The 17,199-nt window shown below is 52.1% G+C and overlaps 2 protein-coding genes across 2 annotated transcripts in view; one reads left to right on the forward strand and one right to left on the reverse strand.

Moving 5' to 3' along the window:
• Nucleotides 1-17,199, reverse strand: part of AUP1 (AUP1 lipid droplet regulating VLDL assembly factor) — a 152,091-nt gene that overhangs the window by 89,292 nt on the left and 45,600 nt on the right. The gene's annotated exons all lie outside the window — the stretch shown is intronic.
• On the forward strand, nucleotides 9,674-16,119 carry PCGF1 (polycomb group ring finger 1). Its single transcript, XM_053458008.1, has 9 exons — nucleotides 9,674-9,790; nucleotides 11,103-11,208; nucleotides 13,416-13,568; nucleotides 13,649-13,723; nucleotides 14,487-14,595; nucleotides 14,946-14,979; nucleotides 15,057-15,143; nucleotides 15,646-15,726; nucleotides 15,814-16,119. Exons 1-9 carry the CDS (start codon nucleotides 9,704-9,706, stop codon nucleotides 15,859-15,861), a joined length of 780 nt encoding a protein of 259 aa, XP_053313983.1. The 5' UTR covers nucleotides 9,674-9,703; the 3' UTR covers nucleotides 15,862-16,119.

Here is a 17,199-nt window from a genome sequence, read left to right on the forward strand (position 1 = left end):
CGGCATTTAAAGGTATATAAATATATAATAAATATAGCATTTTCCTTTAACTCTTTAGTTTTCCCCTCACTTTGTACTGCAACCTTGTGCCTGTTTAACCCTTTGTTTGCTACCATCCTTCTGTTCCTGCAGTGTGGGGACTCCGTTCTCCAGTTGTCATGGCTGGCGTCTGGGGTTGCCATGGTAGCAGTTCCTGTTAGTCTGTTAGGAGACGCCATCTTGTTTAGAGTTCCCTCTCTGTGTGGGGGGAGGGGCCTGTTACTTACACATGCGCAATAGCGGGTTTCAGTTTACGTCATGGCAGTTCTGTGTCCGTGAATGTAGGTCTCGGTCTGTCAGGAGCGTTTCTGTGTCCGTGAATGTAGGTTTCGGTCTGTCAGGAGCGGTTCTGTGTCCATGAATGTGGGTCTTGGTCTGTCAGGAGCGGTTCTGTGTCCGTGAATGTGGGTCTTGGTCTGTCAGGAGCGGTTCTGTGTCCATGAATGTGGGTCTTGGTCTGTCAGGAGCGTTTGGAGCTCTTAATCAGCCAGCACAGACGACAGCCTCACTACAGGGGGGGATAATACAGGAGGGGGAACCCATCGTATCACTTAATGCCCTCACCCGATCAGTTGCCTGTGTACTCCCTGAGCTGATGGGATTTGGGGTTGGGCTCCTGCCTATACCGCAATATTGTGACGTTCAGCATTCCATGAACCCTACTCCATCCCAGCGCAGATCAGCAGGAGGTAAAGCGACAGGGAAATGAACAAGTATAGGATCTCCCCAACCGTAACCATCCCACAAATCAGTTGATTTGCTCCTAACCAATGGAGGGCAACAGAGTAGGAAGACGCAACATCAGGGGTGAGCCAGGAGTATTAAGGCTGCGGGAGAATCCCTCTGATACCCCAACAACCTCAACACTAAAGGCTGCAAACACTCTCTCTGCTGCATCCCCTGTACCTTCAGCCGTATCAACCAATCAAACAAAAGCGACTGGGTTAAAAGTTATTGTAGGGAATGAGCCTCCATCATTAACCTGCTTCAGAGCCTCCGTTACCTGCCCGTTAAGTCACCAAGTCAATTAATTCCAAGTGACATCATAACATCCATTTCTACTGCAGCTGCTGATCTTAATATCAACAGCTGTCCCTCCCAGCACGGTGACGGTGCTCCTAACGGACAGGGTAGAGTTTCCATGTATTGTTACATACAAAGGATCAGAATCCAATCAGAAGAAGTCAACATGGATTAACCATAACTGCTGCTAAATTTACCCCCACCTCCCCTAACTTTCAGCAGCCCAAATATTAATGTTATACTTACTGTTAGATGAGTTGCTGGGCCATGTGGATGCTATAAGAAAAGGGGTGGGGCCAGGGCCGGCCCGACAATGGAGCCGAGTGGGGCAACCGCTCCAGGCGGCACTTTTGAAGGGTTTTTTTTTTTTTTTTTTAAAGCTGAGAAGAGAAGAGAGGGCACCGAGTGATTTTATCTTACCAAGTTGTCAGTACCCGCTCCTCTCTCTCTCCTCTACGAGCCATCTAGCTCGGTCTCGGTGCCGGCTTGTAATGTTGAGCGCCAGAAGATGATGTCATTTCCGGCGCCCAGCATTACATGGGGGGGGCAGCAGGGAGAGGAAGGGTAGATAATGGGGGGGGCGGCATTTTAAACTTTGCCCCAGGCGGCATTTTGTCTTGGGCCGGCCCTGTGTGGGGCCAATAGTAAGTGTGACTCCAGGGAGTGACTGTTAATCAGAAAGGGGCGGGGCCAATTGTCAGTGTGGCTGCAGGTAGGGTCTGGGAAGTAGTAACTGCAATCTACAAGACGCACCTAGTTTTTAGACCCCACATTTTTCAAAAAAGGTGCATCTTACACATTGGGAAATATGGTAATACAAATGCAACCTATATTATGAATGGAATATTTCTGGGGAAAACCAATGAGAAGGATTTAATGGTACACAACAGACGACAGCAATGCCAGCAAGGAGCTGCAAGGACCAACAAGGTCTTGGCATGCATAAAACAAGGTATTGATTCAAGGGAGGAGGATATTATCTTGCCTCTTTACAGGTCAATGTTAAGACCTCACCTTGAGTATGTAGTACAATTCTGGGCACAGGTCCTAAAAAAGGACATTATGGAACTAGAAAAAGGAGGGCTACAAAATTATTAAGGGGATTGGAAGATACTAGTTATGAAGAGAGACTAAAAAAAAGTTATATATACTAGAAAAACAGCATCTCAGAGGGCATATGATAACATATAGATATATGCGGCGCCGACGATCATTATTTAAATATATAAATAATATATAAAGAGCTCCCCAGTGACCTGTTAATTAACAGAAATATACAAAGTACAAGAGGTCACCCTCTGAGATGGGAAGAGAGGAGATTTCATAGACGACAAAGGAAGGGGTTCTTTACAGTGAGGGCAGTAAAGGTATGGAATCCATTGCCAAGGGAGGTGGTTATCAAATACATCAGATGCCTTCAAAAGGGGTCTGAATATTTTTTTTAGAAAGGCATGACATACAGGGCTATAAATAGAATTAATATTTTAGAGCTTCTTGATCCAAGGAAAAATCCGATTGCCTTTTGGAGTCAAGAAGGAATTTAAGTAGCTTAATTAGGGTTTTTGTTTTTTTTAATCAAGAATAGGAAGGTTAGGTAGAAGGGTTGAACTTTATAGACTTAGGTCTTTTTTCATCCTTATGTACTATGTAACTATGTAAGGACACACTCCATGGGATTGTAAATGACCCAGTGGTTTGAATGGCACGATGTGACATTGTGTAGCGTCACAACTTCGCTGCCCTAACCCATCACTCACAGCAATGGGAACAATTACCCCAGCATCAGGTATCAGTGACTCTGCTGTTAGTGCGTAATGTTTGTGTATTAGATTTCCGCCGGTGAGGAGGTTAATGCTGGCACTAAGTGCTCCGATCTCCCCCGGCATCGCTTGCCGAGTCTTAACGAGCGATTAGAGGGTAATTAGAAGGTAATTGGGTTCCAGAGCAGCCTTTTCCTTCATTTGGGAATCCAGCATCATTATGTTGGCTCCAGCCTGACGGAGACCCCTCTCCCTGCGTGAGACGGTGCCCTGCTTTCGGCCTGCATAAGCTGGTGTTGCTCTGCATTCAGCAGCGCTCTCTCCCTGTGGTACCCCGCACAATAGCAGCTCTTTCCCTGTGTTACCCCACGCTCTAGCAGTGCTCTCTTCCTGTGTCACCCAGCGTTCAAGGAGCGCTCCCTGCCTGTGTAACCCCACGTTCTAGTGGTGCTCTCTGCCTGTGCTACCCCACGTTCTAGTGGTGCTCTCTGCCTGTGTTATCCCACGCTCTAGCAGCTATCTCCCTGTGTTACCCCAGACTCAAGCAGCACTCTCTTCATTTGTGACCCCCACTATAGCCACACTCTCTCCCTGTGTCACCCAGCGTTCAAGGAGCACTCTCTGCCTGTGTAACCCCACGTTCTAGTGGTGCTCTCTGCCTGTGTAACCCCACGTTCTAGTGGTGCTCTCTGCCTGTGTTACCCCACGTTCTAGTGGTGCTCTCTGCCTGTGTTACCCCACGCTCTAGCAGCTATCTCCCTGTGTTACCCCAGACTCAAGCAGCACTCTCTTCATTTGTCACCCCCACTATAGCCACACTCTCTCCCTGTGTTACCCAGCATTCTAGCGGCGCTCTCTGCCTGTGTTACCCTGTGCTCTAGCGGCACTCTCTGCCTGTGTTACCCCGCTCTCTAGCTGCAGGCTGTGCTGCAGACGCCGGGGACATGGAGCTGGAATTTAATTATTCTCTTTAGCTGATTCGATAATAAACATGTGGAAGAGCCCGGCTGGCGCGACGCGGGTAACGAGCCTCTTAATCAGAGGCAATTAGTCTCATTAGGAGCAGCTTAGAGGGAGTGAAGCATTACAGAGACCTCTGCAAAATACCCCATAACCCCTTCACTGCCAGGATGGAAAGGAGCAGGCTGTGTACACTCTTTAACCCATTCACTGCCGGAAAGAACTATTTTAAACCCCATCTACAGAAGGTAATCGACAGATAAGGGCAACTAAAACGTGGAAAAATGATCAGGAAAGACTGAGGGTTCTAAATATATCCAGCTTGGGGAAGAGAAGGGGGCGGGGGGAGAGACAGATGGGGAGAGAAGAGAAATTGGGGTGGGAGAGAGATGGAAGAGGGAAGTGAGAGAGGGGATGGGAGCGAGACAGAGAATTGTAAGGATGAGAGGGAGAGACTTTTAAATTTACTTTTATACAAAATTCCTGGCAGGAATAGTGGGCTTTTGAGGGCCCCGCATGTGAGCTTACAATCGGAGTGGTAGGGTTAATTGCAACAAAAAAGAGGGAGTAGTAGCTCTCTTGTAGAAGTAATTAGGGCTCAGTCAGGGCCGTAACTAGAAACCACAGGGCCCAGGAGCAAAAATTGCCCCAGGGCCCCCTAACTTCACCAAGCAGCATGTCCCACAGCGCCACCTTTGCCTCCAAGCTGCTTTTCAGTGCCGTATTAACCTCCAAACAGCCTGCCATTGCCATCTTTACCACCAGCTTGTCAGTGTCCACAAATATCTCTCCTGTGCCATCATTGCCCTCAAAGAGCTTGTCTGCGCCTTCTTTGCCACCCCATGCACTCTGTAAACATTCTGTACGTAAACACACTAATACAAACTTACACACTCATGCTAACACACACTCCATCCTACATCAATTACACATCCAAGCTCACACACGCAGTTACATATCCATTCTCACATACGCTCATACATGCACATCCATGCCCATATACACTCATATATAAACATCCATGCTCACGTACACTTACACATTCATGCTCACATACACATACACATCTGGGCACCAGTCCTTAAAAACGACATTATGGAATTAGAAAAAGTGCAAAGGAGGGCTACGAAATTAATAAGGGGATTGGGAGATACTCGTTATGAAGAGAGACTAAAAAAAGTTAAAATTAAAATACGCTAGAAAAACCGTGTCTCAGAGGATATGATAACATTATATAAATATATGCAGAGCCGATATACATTATATAACTATATGCAGGGCCGATATACATTATATAAATATACGCGGGGCCGATATACATTATATAAATACATGCGGGCCCAAAATACATTATATAAATATATGCAGGGCTGATATACATTATATAAATATATGCGGGGCCGATATACATTATATAAATATATGCGGGGCCGATATAACGAGCTCTTCAGTGACCTGTTCATTAACAGAAATATACAAAGAACAAGAGGTCGCCCTCTGAGACCGGAAGAGCGCAGGTTTAATAGATGACAAAGGAAGGGATTCTTCACAGTGAGGACAATAAAGGTACGGAATTCACTTCCAAGGGAGGTGGTTATCCAATACACCAGATGCCTTCAAAAGGGGTCTGGATATTTTTTAAGAAAGGCATGACATACAGGGCTATAAATAGAATAACTTTAATATTTTAGGACTTCTTGATCCAACGAGAAATCCGATTGCCTCTTGGAGTCAAGAAGGAATTTTTCCCCCTGATGGCAGAATTGGAAGTCGCTTAATTGGGGGGGGGGGGGTTGCCTTCTTTTGGATCAAGAATAGGAAGGTTAGGTAGAAGGGTTGAACTTGATGGATTTAGGTCTTTTTTCAACCTTATGAACTATGTAACTATGTAACACCCATGCTCATGTAAACTTATACATGCACATCCATGCTCATGTACACTTACACATACACACACATACATACCTAAACATCCATGCTCGTGTACATTCAGACATGCACATCCATGCTCACATAAACTTACACATACACATCCATGTCACGAACATTTATACATGCACATCTTTGATCAAGTACACTTATACATGCACATCTTTGCTCATGTACACTCTATGCTCACGTACACTCATACATGCACATCTATGCTCACGTACACTCATATATAAACATCCATGCTCACGTACACTCATCCATGCTCATGTACACTCATACATAAACATCCATGCTCACCTACACTCACACATGCACATCCATGCTCAAGTACACCTATACATGCACATCCATGCTCAAGTACACCTATACATGCACATCCGTGCTCAAGTACACTTATACATGCACATCCATGCTCACGTACACACAGCTTCTTTGGATGGCAGCAGGAAACACTCCCATTTAAAGGCATTATGAGCTGGGAGCAGGGTGTGTCAAGACCCCGCTCCCGCGACCCGGAGGATGCTTGACCTGGAGAAATGGTGCTTGATTCGGCAATCTCCGGGCAAACCAGGAGAGTTCCCAGGTATAACTAAATCCAATCAGCTCAGGAAGGACACAGGCAATGGATAAAATGAGGGGATTAGGTGACACAATGGTTTGTAGTAGTAGTGAGGCTGCCGTCTGGGCAAACAGGGGCTGTGCTGGCCGATTAAGAGGTCCAGCCAGGTTACCTGAAACCCCCTCACCCAACGAAACACTTTGTGCAAACTGCCCCCTGACAACCTGACCCGGAATTACATGAAAATGTCTGTCTCTGCCCGGGGACAGGAGGTCCGGGGCAACTCCAGTTAACCTGGCCCTGTCACAGTGGCTGAGATGGTTATATGGAGGGTCTTCATCTACCACGTATCAGGGGCCCTCCACGTCCAGCCAGAAACCAACATCACACACAAGCTCCTAGGAGGCCTCCGATAGCGTTGTTCTAGGGAGGTAACAGAAGGGGACTCTGCGAGTCCGTCCAAAAGCTCTTCTATCAGAGGCAGCGGAGACTGACTTATCCTTCAGTCATCTGCAGTCTACACAGAGCAGCAGTCAAAAGGGGAGCCGCGGGGGTTTCTGGAGGCCAGACTCACTTAGGGGTACTTATGGAGGCTACTGCTTCGCTGGGATGTATGTGTGTCCTCCATTATTTTAACCCATTGGGGTCTCCCAGGTCTCCACTTTGGCACCTTTGGACTCGCTTTAAATTCTTGCGCCCTGATCATACTGGTCTATGTGGCTCCTGAGGGCCTATTAAGGTTTGGGTCATCACACTAGATGCGCCACATGGTTCTGCTGGCAGCAAGTTTCATCGTTCCAATTTTCTGTGCCGGAGTCTCCATAGACTTGCATTTCCCTACCCGGTATTCCCACGGGGTATATAAGGGGCCCCGAACAGGACACCCATATAATAACCTAAATGAAACCAGTGAGATGTGCCCACCCCTGGGGGTGGCAGTTAATGCTCTGATCCTGTTCCATTAGAATGGGGGTGGGTAGAGGTCACTGAAATGGGCTTCATCCCAAAGAGCTTTCATGCCGGTCACAGGAGGTCACAGTGAATGGACAGGACCCCCTCGGAAGGTAAACAGACTGCCCTGATTGGACAGGATCTCCCTACAGTCTCAAACATGCCAGTGGGCAGCGGATTCCATGTACCAGGCAACTAAATTTATAATTTCTCTTTCCGACTGCCGTTGGAGGGGCCCCATGATGCCAGCCTGTACCTACTGGAAGTGTAGAGGGGCTCCGTGATGCCCACCTGAACCCGCTGGAATTGCACAGGGGCCCAGTGATACCCACCTACATCCGTTGGAAGTGTACAGGGGCCCCGTGTAATGCCCGCCTGTACCTGCAAAGAAGCACCGTAATGCCCACCTGTACCTGCTAGAAGTGTACAAGGGCCCCGTGATGCCCGCTTGTACCTGCTAGAAGTGTACATGGGCCCCGTGATGCCCGCCTGCACCCGCTGGAACTGTACAGGGGCCCTGTGATGCCTGCCTCTACCCGTTGGAAGTGTACAGGGGCCCTGTGATGCCCACCTTTACTCGCTGGAAGTGTACAGGGGCCCCGTGATACCCGCCTGCACCTGCTGGAAGTGTACAGGGGCCCCGTGATGCCAGCCTGTACCCAATGGAAGTGTACACAGACCCCGTGATGCCCGCCTGCACCCGCTGGAAGTGTACAGGGGCCCCGTGATGCCCACTTCTACCCACTGGAAGTGTACAGGGGCCCCGTGATGCCCCCCTGTACCCTCTGGAAGTGTACAGGGGCCTGTGATGCAGTCTGTACCTGCAGGAAGTGTACAGGGCCTCCCTGATGCCCACCTGTACACACTGGAAGTGTACAGGGGCCCCATGATGCCAGCCTGTACCCAATGGAAGTGTACAGGGGTTCTCGCTGCATCCAGTGTCTGGGCTTCACTAGGTCCACAGGGACCGGCAGCTGAAGCTTATTTAGAATTAATGTGATGTTGGGGCTCCCCCTGGTGGCTGAGCCGGGTAACTACTACAGAGACATTTCCAGAAACATATATTGCAGTCATACTCCACTGTACAATGTATTATTATTATTATTATTCATATATGACCATCATACTCCGCAGCGCTGTACAATGTGTTATTATTATTTATATATCGCCGTCATACTCCGCAGCGCTGTACAATGTGTGTTATTATTATTTATATATCGTCGTCATACTCCGCAGCGCTGTACAATGTGTGTTATTATTATATATCGTCGTCATACTCCACAGCACTGTACAATGTGTGTTATTATTATTTATATATCGCCGTCATACTCCGCAGCGCTGTACAATGTGTGTTATTATTATTTATATATCGCCGTCATACTCCGCAGCGCTGTACAATGTGTTATTATTATTTATATATCGCCGTCATACTCCGCAGCGCTGTACAATGTGTGTTATTATTATTTATATATCGCCGTCATACTCCGCAGCGCTGTACAATGTGTTATTATTATTTATATATCGCCGTCATACTCCGCAGCGCTGTACAATGTGTGTTATTATTATTTATATATCGTCGTCATACTCCGCAGCGCTGTACAATGTGTGTTATTATTATATATCGTCGTCATACTCCACAGCACTGTACAATGTGTGTTATTATTATTTATATATCGCCGTCATACTCCGCAGCGCTGTACAATGTGTGTTATTATTTATATATCACCGTCATACTCCACAGCACTGTACAATGTGTGTTATTATTATTTATATATCGCCGTCATACTCCGCAGCGCTGTACAATGTGTTATTATTATTTATATATCGCCGTCATACTCCGCAGCGCTGTACAATGTGTGTTATTATTATTTATATATCGTCGTCATAGTCCGCAGCGCTGTACAATGTGTTATTTATATATCGCCGTCATACTCCACAGCACTGTACAATGTGTGTTATTATTATTTATATATCGTCGTCATAGTCCGCAGCGCTGTACAATGTGTGTTATTATTTATATATCGCCGTCATACTCCACAGCACTGTACAATGTGTGTTATTATTATTTATATATCGTCGTCATAGTCCGCAGCGCTGTACAATGTGTGTTATTATTATTTATATATCGCCGTCATACTCCGCAGCGCTGTACAATGTGTGTTATTATTATTTATATATCGCCGTCATACTCCGCAGCGCTGTACAATGTGTGTTATTATTTATATATCACCATCGTACTCTGCAGTGCTGTACTATGTGTGTTATTATTTATATATCGCCATCATACGCTGCAGTGGTGTACAAAGTGTGTTGTTGCTTATATATCGCAATTTACGCCAGAAGGGCGACTTCTATCTCTGGTGTTTAGGACTCGGATGACGCGCTGGCGTGTGCTCCAGAGGCCCTGCCTCCAAGTCGCAAACTTGTGGTGACGCAAGAGGCTCCTCCTCTACCGGAAGTCCGCTTATATCCCGGCAAGATGGCGACCCAGGGGCCGATGGTGATTGCTATGCGGCTTCGGAACCAGCTGCAGTCCGTGTACAAGATGGACCCGCTCAGGAATGAGGTGAGAGAGAGCGCGGGCTCACGGGGGAGGGGCGGACAGGGCTGATGGGGCTGCCATCAAGCCAGCTATGAGGTGGCCCCCACACTGCCTCTCCTGGGATGGAGGCTCTGGTACTGCGGTATGTGCAGGGACGGTGCCAACCTCAAAATGAGGACTGGGCTATACGGATCCTATACGGATCTGTACGAACACGGTGCCAGTCCCAACATGGAGACCCGGGTATTTTGACTTATATGAGCATGGTGCCAATCATTGTATGGAGACTGGGTAATGTTGAGATATATGAGCATGGTGCCAATCACAGTATGGAGACCGAGGAATATTGTGATATATGAGCATGGTGCCAATCACAATATGGAGCCTGGGGAATGTTGAGGTATATGAGTATGGAGACTGGGAAACGTTGAGATATATGAGCATGATGCCAATCACAGTATGGAGACTGGGGAATGTTGAGATATATGCGCATGGTGCCAATCACAGTATGGAGACTGGGGAATGTTGAGATATATGAGCATGGTGCCAATCACAGTATGGAGACTGGGGAATGTTGAGATATATGCGCATGGTGCCAATCACAGTATGGAGACTGGGGAATGTTGAGATATATGCGCATGGTGCCAATCACAGTATGGAGACTGGGGAATGTTGAGATATATATGCGCATGGTGCCAATCACAGTATGGAGACTGGGGAAATGTTGAGTCAACCACTGACTAGATTGTAAGCTCCCGGGAGCAGGGCCCTCTTCTCCTTTGCACCGGTTTGTTATTGTATGTGTTAGTATTGTACGCGTTGTGGTATTGTATGAGGTATTGTATGTGGTATTGTATGCGTTGTATGTGAAATTGTTCTTCTGACTGTAACAGCGCTGCGGAATCTGCCGGCGCTTTATAAATGTGATGTATGGTATACATTCACGTGCACGTATAGAACACGTATGTACCAATAATTGTACGCTCCATAATTTGTGGAATTATAACACAAAATGACAAATGGCACGTCCCCCGTCACATGTAAAGAAACACGTGTCCACATCTAGATGTCTGGTACTTTGTGGCACGTGTTTAGATAAAATGGGCCAGTTGCCCTGAAAGGTGGCCGTGTTGCTGAATTAAATATACCTCGCTGGGGTGCTGAGCGACTTTATTTGTGATATGTTGGCTGCCATGGTGACGGTATTACAGCTGATATATTATCACCCCCTGGGCTTATTATTGCCTGTGGCTGACCGCGTGCATGTGTGGCGCTGGCCCCCGGGTGCTGCGCCGGTGGCTTCAGTGTCTCTTAATGACTCCCCTCTGACCGTCAGGAGGCGGTGAAGGTGAAGATCAAGGAGCTGAACGAGCACATCGTGTGTTACCTGTGTGCCGGCTACTTCATCGATGCCACAACTATCACAGAATGTCTGCACACGTGTGAGTTAATGCATGCCATGCCCCACCCCCGAACTGCTATGCCCCACCACCGAACTGCTATGCCCCACCACCACCACCATCTTTGTCTGAGCCATGCAGTCCCGGTCCCACGCAATCTCACAGCTCCCCGGCCCCTGTGTGAGCCCCTCATTCCCGGGTCCCGCCTGTCTGTCAGTCTCTCTCGTGGACCCCCCCTGCCGCCTGTCTGTCCGTCTGTCTCTCGCTGACACACCCGCCGCCTGCCTGTCTGTCCGTCTCTCGCTGACACCCCGCCACCTGTCTCTGTCGCTGACCCCCCCCCCACTGCCACCTACCTGTCTGTCTCTCACTGACCCCCCCATCTGTCAGTCTGTCTCTCGCTGACCCCCCCCGCCGCCTGTCTGTTTCTCACTGACCCCCCCCATCTGTCCGTCTGTCTCTCGCTGGCGCCTCCGCCTCTGTCCGTCTCTCGCTGACCCCATCGCCTGTCTGTCTGTCCGTCTGTCTCTCGCTGACCCCCCCGCCGCCGCCTGTCTGTCTCTTGCTGGCCGCCGCCGCCTGTCTGTCTCTCGCTGACCCCCCCACCGCCGCCTGTCTGTCTCTCGCTGACCCCCCCGCCGCCTGTCTGTCTCTCGCTGACCCCCCCGCCGCCTGTCTGTCTCTCGCTGACCCCCCCGCCGCCTGTCTGTCTCTCGCTGACCCCCCCGCCGCCGCCGCCTGTCTGTCTCTCGCTGACCCCCCCGCCGCCGCCGCCTGTCTGTCTCTCGCTGACCCCCCCCCTCCGCCGCCTGTCTGTCTCTCGCTGACCCCCCCCCTCCGCCGCCTGTCTGTCTCTCGCTGACCCGCCACCGCCTGTCTGTCTCTCGCTGACCCGCCACCGCCTGTCTGTCTCTCGCTGACCCCCCCCGCCGCCGCCTGTCTGTCTCTCGCTGACCCCCCCGCCGCCGCCTGTCTGTCTCTCGCTGACCCCCCCGCCGCCTGTCTGTCTCTCGCTGACCCCCCCGCCGCCGCCTGTCTGTCTCTCGCTGACCCCCCCGCCGCCGCCTGTCTGTCTCTCGCTGACCCCCCCCGCCGCCGCCTGTCTGTCTCTCGCTGACCCCCCCGCCGCCGCCTGTCTGTCTCTCGCTGACCCCCCCGCCGCCGCCCGTCTGTCTCTCGCTGACCCCCCCGCCGCCGCCCGTCTGTCTCTCGCTGACCCCCCCGCCGCCGCCCGTCTGTCTCTCGCTGACCCCCCCGCCGCCGCCCGTCTGTCTCTCGCTGACCCCCCCGCCGCCGCCCGTCTGTCTCTCGCTGACCCCCCCGCCGCCGCCCGTCTGTCTCTCGCTGACCCCCCCGCCGCCGCCCGTCTGTCTCTCGCTGACCCCCCCGCCGCCGCCCGTCTGTCTCTCGCTGACCCCCCCGCCGCCGCCCGTCTGTCTCTCGCTGACCCCCCCCGCTGCCGCCCGTCTGTCTCTCGCTGACCCCCCCCGCTGCCGCCCGTCTGTCTCTCGCTGACCCCCCCGCCGCCGCCCGTCTGTCTCTCGCTGACCCCCTCGCCGCCCGTCTGTCTCTCGCTGACCCCCTCGCCGCCCGTCTGTCTCTCGCTGACCCCCTCGCCGCCCGTCTGTCTCTCGCTGACCCCCTCGCCGCCCGTCTGTCTCTCGCTGACCCCCTCGCCGCCCGTCTGTCTCTCGCTGACCCCCTCGCCGCCCGTCTGTCTCTCGCTGACCCCCTCGCCGCCCGTCTGTCTCTCGCTGACCCCCTCGCCGCCCGTCTGTCTCTCGCTGACCCCCTCGCCGCCCGTCTGTCTCTCGCTGACCCCCTCGCCGCCCGTCTGTCTCTCGCTGACCCCCTCGCCGCCCGTCTGTCTCTCGCCGAACCCCCCGCCGCCGCCCGTCTGTCTCTCGCCGAACCCCCCGCCGCCGCCCGTCTGTCTCTCGCCGAACCCCCCGCCGCCTGTCTGTCCATCTGTGGACCGCCCCCTGCTGCCTGTCTGTCTCTCGCTGACCCCCCCCCGCCGCCTGTCTGTCTCTCGCTGACCTCCCCCCGCCGCCCCCTGTCTGTCCGTCTGTCTCTCGCTGACCCCGCCGCCTGCCTGTCTCTCGCTGAACCCCCGCCGCCTGTCTGTCCATCTGTGGACCGCCCCCTGCTGCCTGTCTGTCTCTCGCTGACAACAAACCCTCCCCGCCGGCTGCATGTCTGTCCGTCTCTCGCTGACCCCGCCGCCTGTCTCTTGCTCTCTCTCGCAGTCTGTAAGAGCTGTATAGTGAAGTATTTGCAGACCAGCAAGTACTGTCCTCTCTGCAACATCAAGATCCACGAGACGCAGCCGCTGCTGAACCTGAAGCTGGACCGCGTCATGCAGGACATCGTGTACAAGCTGGTGCCAGGGCTGCAGGAGAGTGAGTAGGCCACGCGTGTGGAGCTGTGCATGTGGTCCTGTATATGTGTGTCTGACGTCTGTTCTGCTTACTCGCTTCAGATGAGGACAGTCGGATACGAGACTTCTATCAATCCCGCGGTTTAGAGCGAGTCGTTCAGCCGAGTGCCGTGGAAGGTGAGCGCCTCCGAAGGTGTCCGGCCCTGGAGGAACCCAGATATGTGTTCACGTACATCCAACATACATCACGGAACCCAGATATGTGTCCACATACATCCAACATACATCACGGAACCCAGATATGTGTTCACATACATCACGGAACCCAGATATGTGTCCGGATACATCCATTATACATCACGGAACCCAGATATGTGTTCACATACATCCAACAGACACATCAGCAGACACCAATCATCTGTAACAATCGGGCCAATACCTGCTCCCTCTGGTCTGCCCCCCCCCGCTCCAGCCGCTGCGGGTCCTACCTATGCTAAAGACAAAGGGGGTGTCTGGGTTGGCTGGGTGTTATAAGCCTGGCTGAGAGTTGTGATGGCAGTGAGGTGTAATATGTCATAGCTGGGTAAAATCGGCCTGATGGCTGGGTGTGATAGGAGTGAGGTATGTTGTGTGGTGGCTAGGTGTAATGGCGTGTGATTGGAGTGAGGTGTGAGGTGTGATGGTGGTTAGCTATGATGGGTGTGAGGTGTGTTGGTATTACGGGGATCAGCTCTGTCAGCGCTAAACCATCAGACACTGCTTACCCCAGGCATAGTGTCCGCTCTGTGGGATAGTAATCCCGGGAGTGGAGTGTCAGCTCTGTGGGCGGGTTATCCCGGCCCTGGACACACGCTTATCCCATGACGACTAAGTCTAAATGCTGTGTTTCTGCAGCGACTGGGTGCGGGCCAGACGTTTCACTCGGTCTCCTTTCTTGTAGATCCAGTGGCTGATGTCTCGCGACTGTCTCTTTCTCTGGATGTGTCTCAGAGCACCTCGCACTACTACAGAAACGATGAGCAGGTCTGCCTGTGTCTGGAAAAGCTTAGGTGAGAAACCTGAGGCAGAGGGTGGGTGGGCGCTGGCGGTTGGAAGGGGGACAGGGAGCGCTGGCGGGTGGAAGGGGGACAGGGAGCGCTGGCGGGTGGAAGGGGGACAGGGAGCGCTGGCGGGTGGAAGGGGGGCGCTGGCGGGTAGAAGGGGGACAGGGAGCGCTGGCGGGTGGAAGGGGGACAGGGAGCGCTGGCGGGTGGAAGGGGAGCGCTGGCGGGTGGAAGGGGGATCGGGGGTGCTGGCAGTGGGGGTGTGCTCATCTGTGTGTGTGTGGGGGGGGGTGTATAGCCGAAGTGGGGTAATTACAGGGGGGTTGACCCCGTTAATGTTTCTTTCTTCTTTGCAGTTCGGGGAAGGACAAGAAGCGCTTTATCCTGCAGGTGAGGCTGAGGTTGCGAGGCCCGCGCGATTTACTGGTTTCCTTGCGTGTATTTATTGCCCCTCTCCCATTTTGCAGCATAAATACATCAGATGTTCCGTGCGCGCTGAGATCCGCCACCTCAGACGGGTTCTCTGTCACCGGCTCAGCGTTCCGCCTATACATGTAAGTCTTGCCCGGTGTGTCTTTGTTCTGTGTATCTGCGCGTGTCTCCATAGTAGCGTGGGTGTGTCTGCTCCCTGTCCCCGTAGTAACGTAGCGTGGGTGTGACTGCTCCCTGTCTCCGTAGTAACGCAGCGTGGGTGTGTCTGCTCCCTGTCCCCGTAGTAACGTGGCGTGGGTGTGTCTGCTCCCTGTCTCTGTAGTGACGCGGCGTGGGTGTGTCTGCTCCCTGTCTCTGTAGTGACGCAGCGTGGGTGTGTGTCTGCTCCCTGTCCCCGTAGTAACGCAGCGTGGGTGTGTGTCTGCCTGGCCACCCCCTGCCTCCGTAGCAACGAAACGTGTGTGTCTGCCTGGCCACCTCGTCGTTTGCGGTAGTAACGCGGCGTGTCAGCCCCCCCGTCTCTTTAGTGACGCGCCTGCATCTCTGCTCCCCCCTGTCTCCGTAGTGACGTGGCTTCAGTGTCCGCGGCCTGGTGCCATAGTGACACGTTGTCTTCTTGCGCAGGTTCAGCTTATGTTTGAAAATGAGGCTTTGCCGGATCACATGACCATGAAGCAGCTGTGGCTGACGCGCTGGTATGGGAAGGTGAGTCCCTCTGTATGCAGTGGTTGCTATGGCCCCCAGGGGCCTGTGCCCGGCTCGGATTCATGCCTTGGTTATGTTGTCTTTCAGCCGGCTCCCCTCGTCTTATCGTACAGCGTGAAGGAGAAGAGGAGGTGACTGCGCATGCGCGGGACGTGCCGTTGACTCCCGTGTATATAATGTACAGATTGAACTGGGCCCGCTGCAGGACCGGCGCTGCCCTTCTACAGCCGCGGGTGCCGGTCCACATGGCGATTACCGGTATAAATCGAATGACTCCGGATCCCGCTGCGTGGCCCCCGGGGCCCCTGCTGCTGCTTTCTGTGGATTCTTATTTTTCAAATGAAACCAGATATTGCCAAGTTTTATAATAAAAAAAAAATAATAAAAAAAAAATGGATACCCTGTATATCCAGGGGGTGAGGGGGGAGTTGTTGATAGGGCAGTTTGGACAGGCTCCTGATAATTGTGGAGGGGCCAATTAGGAATGAGCCTGCGGAGGGTTAATGGAACGTAGTAAGGTTTGGGGGGGGGGGGCTGAGCTGTGCTCCTGTTAGGTAATAGTGGGGTTTGGGCTGTTAATTGTTGGGTTCAAGGGAAGAGGGGTAGGTAATGCTCCATGGGGCAAACTAGGGGAGGATGGGTGTGAGGATTGGGCAGATGCCCAGGCGGAGGGGCAGGTGTGAGGATTGGGCAGATGCTCAGGCGTAGGGGCCGTTAATGTGGGCAGGAGGTGCTGGTGTGGTTATGCATCGGGGGCATTAAACTGTTCCCTCTGAAGTCCATTGTATTATAGTCAAATTGCCCCATTTGCCTGAAGGCTGGGGGTAATCCCCGGGGTCGTACTGTGCATTGCGCATACAGGTTTTCTCTCCGTCCGTTCAAGGGGTTAAGTTGCCCCCTGCACTTGGCTGTGGGGAGGGGGGGGGGGGGTGATAGTTGCAGATGGGGGAGGGGGTCTCATCCATCCCTTTTATCCGTCTCTCATCACCTTGCTGGAGGACGTGGGATACAGAGAACAGATCTGTCCCCCCTCCCCACTACCCCCGGGGGCCCCAAACAGATACATATACATCCAACATACATCACGGAACCCAGATACGTGTTTACATACATCCAACATACATCACGGAACCCCGATACGTGTTTACATACATCCACCATACATCACAGAGCTCAGATACATGTTCACATACATCACAGAACCCAGATATGTGTTCGCATACATTGCAGGACCCAGATACATGTTCGCATACATCACTGAATTCAGATATGTGTTCACATACATCTGATATACATGGCAGGACCCAGATATGTGTTCGCATAAATCCAACATATATGACGGAACCCAGATACGTGTTCACATACATCGCGGAACCCAGATATGTGTTCGGATACATCCACTGAAGGCTGATGTTTGTTTCTAGTAAGTAACCGCAGACCGTGTTCTAAACGTGATGTTTGGGTTCGAGCCGA

The sequence above is a fragment of the Spea bombifrons genome, chromosome 1 (genome assembly GCF_027358695.1).
Source record: "Spea bombifrons isolate aSpeBom1 chromosome 1, aSpeBom1.2.pri, whole genome shotgun sequence".
Taxonomy (NCBI): Eukaryota; Metazoa; Chordata; class Amphibia; order Anura; family Pelobatidae; genus Spea; species Spea bombifrons.

Excerpts from the sequence above, each read along its gene's own strand:
- PCGF1 (XM_053458008.1), top strand. The coding sequence starts at position 9,704 with ATGGCGACCCAGGGGCCGATGGTGATTGCTATGCGGCTTCGGAACCAG. Across the intron at positions 14,980-15,056 it reads AGAAGCGCTTTATCCTGCAG|CATAAATACATCAGATGTTC; the intron begins GTGAGGCTGAGG and ends CCCATTTTGCAG. Across the intron at positions 15,144-15,645 it reads TCAGCGTTCCGCCTATACAT|GTTCAGCTTATGTTTGAAAA; the intron begins GTAAGTCTTGCC and ends CTTCTTGCGCAG.